General features: G+C 40.5%; 1 protein-coding gene across 2 annotated transcripts; it reads left to right on the forward strand.

Annotated features, from left to right (window-relative positions):
- The first annotated feature begins 244 nt into the window (after positions 1 to 244).
- Positions 245 to 6,448, forward strand: LOC106840899 (leukocyte immunoglobulin-like receptor subfamily A member 5). Of its 2 annotated transcripts, XM_070499288.1 has the most exons (6): positions 247 to 363; positions 527 to 562; positions 752 to 1,036; positions 1,183 to 1,485; positions 4,359 to 4,415; positions 4,563 to 6,448. In XM_070499288.1, the coding sequence occupies exons 1-6, from the start codon at positions 330 to 332 to the stop codon at positions 4,697 to 4,699; spliced, it is 852 nt and encodes a 283-aa protein (XP_070355389.1). In that variant the 5' UTR covers positions 247 to 329; the 3' UTR covers positions 4,700 to 6,448. The 2 variants fall into 2 exon arrangements, with proteins under 2 accessions (XP_014712087.2, XP_070355389.1); XM_014856601.3 differs by lacking the exon at positions 527 to 562 and having other exon boundaries at positions 245 to 363.
- The last annotated feature ends 2,828 nt before the right edge of the window (positions 6,449 to 9,276 follow it).

A 9,276-nucleotide genomic window follows, 5' to 3' on the forward strand; every position in this document is an offset into this window, starting at 1 on the left:
ATTTATGGTGAAGAAACCACAGGGATGTTCTGATGGATGAGTTGAAGAGTGAAGGAGATCCCTCTGGGGAGGCTCTGAGAGGGAAGGACATGTCCTGGGTCACATCCCCTGGAAGAGGCATCTCAGGAAGGCACATGTATTTGCTGCTCTGACTTGGAGGTGAGAGCCAGGCCCCTGGGGTAGGGCAGTTCCTCTTCCTGTGAGGTTGCTGATGTGGCAGCCCTGTGACTGGGAGACAAGCCTTCAAGTGGCCACAGCCTGTGTGTCTGTCTTACTGAGCACTGTGGTCTCCTCCATCTGCACAGCTGGGGCGAGAGGGAGGAGACGCCATGATCCCCACCCTCACAGTGCTGCTCTATCTTGGTGAGATTTGAGGAGGGGGTGCTGGAAGCCCTAGTCTGGTAGGGACCCCACCCCACAGCCAGACCCTGGTCTCTCAGGAGACCCCAGTACTCAGAAGGCTCATGAGGAGAAGGGTTCTTCTCAGGCTTCAGGGGCAAATCTCTCACAGGGAACCCTCTTCCAGGGCTGACTCTGGACCTGATGACCCCAGTGCAGGCAGGTAAGTCTGTCTCCAGGTGTCTCTGGTCCCACCTCTTCACGGGGGACAGGACACCACCCCTGGCATCTGGAGATGGAGAATAGAAGTTTTAGACTGACAGATGGAGGATGTCTGGGAGGATCCTGGGGCCGAGGGCTGGAGAACTGCAGTACTGAATGTATTGTGACCCAGCCTTTGATTTCATTCCAGGAACCCTCCCCAGACCCACCATATGGGCTGAGCCAGGCTCTGTGATCTCCTGGGGTAAGCCTGTGACTATCTGGTGTCAGGGTACACTGGACGCCCAGGAGTACCATCTAGATAAAGCGGGAAGCCCATCACCCTGGAGAAGACAGAACTCATGGGAGCCCAGGAACAAGGCCAATTTCTCTGTTCCACAGATGACGGATCTTTATGCAGGACAGTATCACTGTTACTTTATCAGCCCCACTGGCTGGTCAGAGAACAGTGACCCCCTGAAGCTTGTGGTGACAGGTAGGAGGACACTCATGGATCCCAGCTTCAAGCTCTGCCCTCAGGAAGGGGGTCTGCACTCACAGGTGTCATTCCTCTCACAGCTCAGCCCTGGGGGACATGAGGGAGGCATGATCCATTTAACATGTTGCCTTCTTCCCTCCTAGGGGTCTTCAGCAAACCCGCCCTGTCAGCCCTGCCAAGTCCTGTGGTGACACCAGGAGAGAATGTGACCCTCCAGTGTGTCTCATGGCTTGGATTTGACAGGTTCATTCTGACTAAGGAAGGAGAATCCCAGCCCTCCTGGACCCTGGACTCTCAGCGACACCCCAGTGGGCAGCCCCAAGCCCTTTTCCCTGTGGGCCCCGTGACCCCCAACTACAGGTGGACCTTCAGATGCTATGGATATAACAGGAAGTACCCCGAGGTGTGGTCAGTCCCCAGTGACCCCCTGGAGCTTCTGTTCTCAGGTGAGGCGCCCCTGTCCCTGTCCTCTCTGAGATCAAAGGGTCAGCTCAGGACTCTGTCCACAGGAGAGCTCTGATCACAATGGAGATAATTTCAGCACAATTGATGTTCCACAAGGGAGGGCCGATCCATGAAGGGATGGAAATAGGCAGAGGCCTCTCACTATTGGGGCATCTTAACCCTGAATCTTAGCAGAGATACAGAGTATGGAGAGCTGAGTGAGACAAAGGTCAACCCAGGAGGAATGTGACTAGACTGAGGGTGAGAAGACCGTCCCCACTGCTCACCTCCTGATGTCTCCATCTCAGAAAATGAGCCTCTGGTGTCCCAGGTCCCACTGGACACTGTCCTATAGAGGGAAGAATCCCAACCTGTGCATACTGCTCTACATGGCCCTCCTGTGCTCACCTGGGGGCCTCATGCCTCTCAGTGCACACCTGAGACTAAGGAGGGACCATGCACGGCTCACTGGGGTCTCTTAGGGGATTACTGCATAGCACCTCTGTGTGCAGCTCATGTCCACTCTGCATTTTCTGTGCACACTTCTCTATCATTGCTCTCTTTCTCTGAGAATTGTTATAGCAATACTTGTGTATATAAATTTACAAATCTAAGTTATAAAGATTGAAAATGAAAACTTTAAAATAGAAAACTTTAAAAATAGAAAACTTCAAAATAGGGAATTCTACTCCTATTTTCATTGGGACTATTAAACTTATACTTTTGTTATGGAGAATAATAAAATTAAACTTCTTATTAATATGAAGTTTCCTTACAAAAATTGCTTAAAAGGAAGGTTTATTAATGACTTCTTGCTCTTTGTATTTCTATTCATAAAATTGTCTTTATCCATAGCTTAAAAATTGCTTAACTACTTTAATAATTTATAACCAAGATCTTGATTTCTTCATATTTTTATTTTATTTAATCAATTTATTTTTAAATTTTACTTTTTGCAAATTTATTTGTATATTATATTAATAAGAAATGATTTATTTCCAATGACCACTTCTGATTTACTGACAATAATTATATCAACCACAAGAAAATTGAAATTTAACTTCTTTGGGGTTATTTTAAGAATTTTTTTTTATTTTGCAACAGTAGATTCTCCTCAAGCTAATTTTATTTGCATAAAATGCTATATGATAGCAATGACAAAAAATATTAAGGTTTAGTTGTGTCACTTTAAGAAAACTTCTTCATTTTTAGCTGAAATTATTTAAGCCAAATGTGTCAAAAATCTGTGTTTTCTATGCACAACATTATTGATCCATCCATTTCAGTTCATTTTTCTTTTACATCAGGGATTTATTAGGAAAAACATCTTTTAAAAATAAATTTGAATTTCTTTTCCAGACAATTGCACATCTCCTGAACAGTTATATTTTCTGTTTAATTTATAAACATGGTGAGATACTTTAAAAAGTCTTCTTGGTATTAAACACTAGGATAATAATCCCACTGAATGATGTCTATCATTCGTTCATATTTTCTGAATTGTATACGCTTATTTAACATTTTATATGGCATCTGTCATTAGCATTGACCTCTAATATATTTTTGTTTTTTAATCCTTTTTTTTTTTTGGTTTGTATGTGAAAACTGGTTAAAATAGATTTTCAAGATTACCTATTTCTTTGTGCTTACCCAGCTTTCTAACAGAACTGACTTTCTTTGTTCCTTAAGGCTTTGAAGACCAGAACTGTGGACTTCCTTGGTTCTGGAGATTTGATATTTAGGGGTTAGAGATTATCTTTTAAGATAAAAAGCATATGATTAGCCTTCTCTTCTTGAAACCATACAGCAGTTTTCAGAGTCGTGCCAGAGAGAGACAGAGAGAATGATGAGGATGAGGGTAATGAAAATGATGGCACCTCCCTCCTCTGTGCCGTCATCTGTGGCCTTTCTCAAATACACCAAACCCCCGGATCTCAGCTCCCCCTTCTCCTCTGGACCCTCCCTACATCCCACAGATATGACTTTATTCCTTAATGAAGAAAAGACTGAGATCTTTCTGAGGACCTGCTCTTCCTGCAGCCTGTGACACTCCTTGTCCCGGCCTTCATGTGGCTCATTTCAGGTTCCTTCTATTCGGGAATAAGTTTAAATGTCTTCTCCAAGTGTGACCTTCACTGAGACACTGATCAGAACTGACCTGCATAAATAGATCCACATAGGATCATGCTCTAAGAAAGCAGAAACACCGTTTTATGTCCCACTGAATTAACATCACTGTTTAGAAAATATACATTTGCATATAAGGTGTGTGTGTTTGTATCCCACTGTAAGTATACCTAACTATGAAGAATGAATTAACAAAAGACTAAATGGATGACTAATTTCCAGGTGAAGATTAGACTGTAGATTCCAGAGGGAAGGAACTGATTGAGATGGCATGAAGGGGACCAGTCCCAGAATTCTACCCCTCTGTGCTAAAGACATTGAGGAGCCCTTGGTACCAACCCTACATCCATGGATCCTGGGGCCTCAGTTGTTGAATAAATAGAAGCTCTTATATCCAGAAGAGTTATCTTACAAGGTCCATATCCCAGAATGAACAGAGAGCATACAAGAACTCAATTATTTCTGTACTGTGAGATCATTTTTCTCATCAATCTGGAATTCTTGGGACACATACAAACTGATCCAAAGTGACTCAGAAGCAATGTTTAAATTAAAAAAAAACACACACACAGAGACTGAATGAATCAAATGAGAACAGAGCAAATCCTTCTATGGCAGACAAAGTGCTCATTAAGGGACTGCATAACAGTTACATCAGGAGGAACAGAGGGGATTATAAGACCACAGAGCCCGGGAAAAAGGCTTGAGTTGCATCAAATCCTAATCTATCCCCAATTCTTTTTTTAAGTCTCAGGAGCGGCTGACACCATCAGCCCATCACAAAACAATTCAGACTCCAACAGTGGTGAGTAGGAGTAATTCTCAGTTATGGGGCTGGTGCAGAGGGTCATGTCCTGTCAAGGGGAGGAAGATGCCTGGGTGGACATCCAAGGATCCTGGGCTGATTTTGGTCTGCCCTGACCTCTATGACCTCTTTGTCCACAATTCCTAGCCTCAAACTCCAAAGGTTACACAGTGGAGAATCTCATTCGGATGGGTGTGGCTGGCTTGATCCTGGTAGCCCTTGGGATTCTGCTATTTCGGGATCAGCACAGCCTGAGAAGACCCCAAGATTCACCCTGGAGGTAAACATAATAGATAACAATGGAGGCCCACCCAGTGGCATAGTGGTTAACTTTGCACTCTGCTTCACCTTCATGAGTTCACCTGTTTGGATCCTGGGTGTGGACCTTACATACTGCTCATTGAGCCATGCTGTGGTGGCATCCCACATAGAAGAATCAGAATGAGTTACAGCTAGGATATATAATCATGTACTTGGGTTTTGGGGAGAAAAAAGAAAAAGAGGAAGATTGGCAATGGCTGTCAGCTCAGGGCCAGTCTTCCTGACCAATAAAAATCCCCAAAAAAGCATATCTTAAAAAAAAAATCTTGTGCTCCTATGGGAAAACAAAGATGTAACGATGTACTGTTCAGAGTGTTAGAGTCTTGGAAATAATTCTTGTGTGCCCAGAAGGTTCTGGAAGAAAATCTGGAGCATATGCTGTGTGAACTGTCTGCAGGTCATTGCAAGATGGAGGAATCATTGTTCATGTGCACGGACAATATATGGACTTTTCTGTCAATTACCGTAGAACTTTCCCTCATGACCACTATTGAGTTATCTTGACGGGCGTCTATCATTGCCACTTTCTGTGAAATCAGCATGTTTGCAATATGGCAGATTTGAGTCCACACCTCCCCATTCTTTCTTGCTCTTCTATACTTTCATGTAATATATTTTTCCTCATTTTTAAATATCACATACCTTGATGTCCTTATGTAGTCTCCATATCTTCATTTAAGAGCATGAAATCTGTTTTAATAAATCAATAAATTGTCATAATATAGATCCAGCCTCGAAGAGAAAAATCCAAAATGATGCTCTAACACTCTCTCTGGACTTCACAAGCCCTTCACTTTTCATTGGATACTACCTGTGTAGTTCCTTCAGAAATATCATCACTTGGAATCAAGATATTGCTGTTTGAAATAATAGCACGGTTCTTTACTGTCCCTGAAAATTTCATTCATAGAAAACACTGATTCAAATCATTTTCCAGTTTGTCTTGTGTATATTCTCCTTTCATGGCCAACTTCAAGGTGCCAGTGTGAGGTCCAGAGTTGGGAAGTGATGCACAGAACCAACTTTCACAAGACAGTCCAAGCCAACAGGAAACCTCAAATTCCACTCTGACAGCCACAAATTATTCCTAGGTTTCCTTATATTTTATGTGTAATAATCATTCCCACTTTAATATTGTGGCACAATTTCAGTCAAATCACAAAACCAAAATTCCAGCACATCCAGATGAGAGGCAAAGAGAAAAATGGTAATATTAGTTGTGGGAGAGAATAATGAGCACATAGAATTCTAATTTTTTACTTGTGTTAGTGCAAAGTAATCCAACAATTCAGAGTAGGTGATACTTATCTAGTTAAAGTAAGAGACATAAAGCTATGATCTTTAAGTATATACATTAGAGAAGATGTCTACATATGCATCAGGATCCATTCACAAGGACATTGACAAGAGAGTTCTTCATGTTGGCCAAAATCATTTTAAGATTACTGGCACCAAAAAAGAGAGAATTTGGTATTCTCTGTAAAAAATCAAATATTATATGTCAAAGAAAATTCACAAACTAAAATTCCAAATGGTCATGTGTATCCATCTTCACACGTGATAGTGAATAAATACAAGCAGATTATAAAAACTGTGTGTTTAGGATTGTCCCACTTACCTAAAGCTAAAAAGGAAACATCATATGTTATTTAGGAATGTACATGTAAGATAAAAACTTCAAATAAAGGAAGGAAAAGAATTCCATGAAATCTATGATGGTGTTTACGAATAAGATAATGTTGGATGGTTTTGCACAAGACAGAAACCACAGAACTTTCTGGAACACTGGCAATGTTCTTCTGGACTTTGATGGGTCATTTAGGCTACTTTTTATTGTTGGTAGAATGTACATTTCTGTTTTATAACCATCATTATTTTTCATACAATTTAACAAGGTTGGGTGGAAGTAGGGTGGTGAGAGCCACGTCCTACACTGGTGACTAATTCCTAGCGAAGTGGCTGTTGATCTGTTATAGCTGACACTTCACATGTTGGCATGTATTTTCCCCAAAACATGATCTCCTTCTGCCTGATCAGCCCCATCTGAGTCCAATCAGACAAAGAGCCAATTTCCAGGTGAGAAACTGGGTCCCTGAACAGACACCTTGGCCAATACAAGACGATATGCATTGCAAATGCCCCCAACAGAAAACACCCAAGGGGCCTCCACATCACACTCTCTCACTTTCTGCCACTGTCTTGAGTTGGACACAGGCCTATGTTCCCACACGGAGCCTATTTATATGCATTCCCCATACAGTGCTTTAGGGACCAGACTTGGGTCACGATGGCATGCTCAAAGAAATATCTCCATAATGACATTCAATAGCCTTCAGATAAGAGAATGTAGTTCCGTGAAATTTTCAATGTAATAAATAATTTTGTCCTCATGTAAACCTCATGAGGAAATTATGAATCTCGTTGACATTTAAATGATGAGAAAGTTGAGGTTCAGAGATCCCGCAGCATGTTCAGAGTCACAGAGCCAAAGAGACAGGAATGAGGCCAGGTTGCAAGATACCAGAGCTCAGTCTTGCAAACATATCTCCACCTTCCATTAGGTTCCTAGGGTTCTCATAAAATTTCCACAAACTGGATAGCTTTAAACAAATTAATTCTCTTACAATTCTGGAGAGTAAGTGTCCTCAATCAAGACGTCAGCAAGTCCATTCTCACTATGCAGGCTCCAAGGAAAAATTCTTCCTTGCCTATTAGCTTTTATTGGCCACAGGCACTCCTAGGTTTGTGGCAGCATGACCAGAATCTCTGTCTCCATCTTCACATGGCTGACGTCTCCTCATATAACCCCATCTTCAATGACTTTCTCCTTATGTGCCTATTCTCTGCTTCTGATACAGACAACAGAAATACCGGATTAGGGCTCATCCTAAATCAGTAAAATCATTCTTAACTTGATTATATCTGAAAAGTTCCTATTTCCAAAAAATTCAAATTCAAGATACTGGCATTGACGACTTCAACATATCATTTTAGGTGACAAAATTCAATTCATAACAGCATCCAAAAGAAAATATACATAGGAATCAATTTATCAAAGGAAGCGCAACACTTGTACACTGTAGTTTTGTTGTTGAATTTTTAATATGCTGAAGAAAATTTGCAAAGACCAAAATCAGTGGAAAGACTTTCTGGTATCATGCCTTGGAAAATTTAACATTGCAAAGATGACAGTACACTCCAAGGCAATTTACAGAATCAATTCAATCCATTTCATAATACCAAAGACAGTTTCTGAAGAAATAAAAAAGCTATTTCTCTTATTCAAGGTAATTACAAAAGACCCACTATAACCAAAAGATCTTGAAAAAGAACAAAGTTGGAGAACTCACACTTCCTGATTTCAAACTTATTACAAAGCCCCAGGAATCCCAACAACGTCGTGTTAGCATGAGGACAGTCAAATACTAGCATGGAATAAAATCGAAGGTTGAAATAAAAACTAACACTTATGAGCTGGTCACCATTGATGAAGGTGCCAAGAGGCACTTACTCAATGGGGACAGAATAGTCTCTTCAACAAATTGTATGACAAAACTGGGTGTACACATGCAAAAGAAGGACGCTGAACCCTTATACACATCCTCTGTAAAAATTAGATCAAAATTGATCAAGATAAGTGATAAAATTATAAATCTGCATAACCTTGACAATAGTTTCTTAGATACGAAATTAAAGGACAAGCAGCAAATGATAAAACAGATTAATTGAACATCATCGAATTTTAAAATATTTATCAAGAGTGTAAAAGACAGCCTAAAAAGCAAAAGTTATTTTTGAAACCTATATCTAATAAGGGCCTAGTATCCACAATATATAAAGAATAACTTTAACTCAATAACTAAAAAAAAGACCCAATTTAAAAATAGCCCAATGGCTTGAATAGACATTTCTACAAAGACGATGTACAAATGCACAGCAAACATGAAAGATGGTCAACTATTTAGTCATTAGAGAAATGCAAATAAAATTGCAATGAGATACTACTTGATACCCTCTATTTTGACCATAATTTGAAAAACATAACTAGTGTTGATGAGGAGGGGAGAAATCTGAACCAACATACATTGCTGGTGGGAATGTGAAATAGTTCAGCCACTGTGAAAAACAGTTGGACACTTGCTTAAAAAGATAACCCAGAATTACCATATGAGCGAGAAATTCTCCTTCTAAATATAAGTTTCAGTTTTGCAAGAATAATAAATTCTAGAGATCTGTCATACAACTATGGGCCTATAGGTAACAGTACCATACTGTGCACAAAAATTTGTAAAGAGGGTAGATCATATGTTAGGTGCTCTTACCACAATAAAGAAAAGAAAAGCAAAATAATTGCAAACAAGTACTCATAAAAGCACTTAGACAAGTTTGTTCATAAAAGAACTGCTCACAGTAGACAAAAAGTGACAACAGCTCAAGTGTCCATCAACCGATGAATGGAAAACAGCAACAAGAAATCTGTGAGTTGTGTCCCGTAGTGCTTTTGCCCAAATCACAGAGACAGAATACACAGTATCAGATG

The sequence above is a fragment of the Equus asinus genome, chromosome 26, assembly GCF_041296235.1.
Source record: "Equus asinus isolate D_3611 breed Donkey chromosome 26, EquAss-T2T_v2, whole genome shotgun sequence".
NCBI lineage: Eukaryota > Metazoa > Chordata > Mammalia > Perissodactyla > Equidae > Equus > Equus asinus.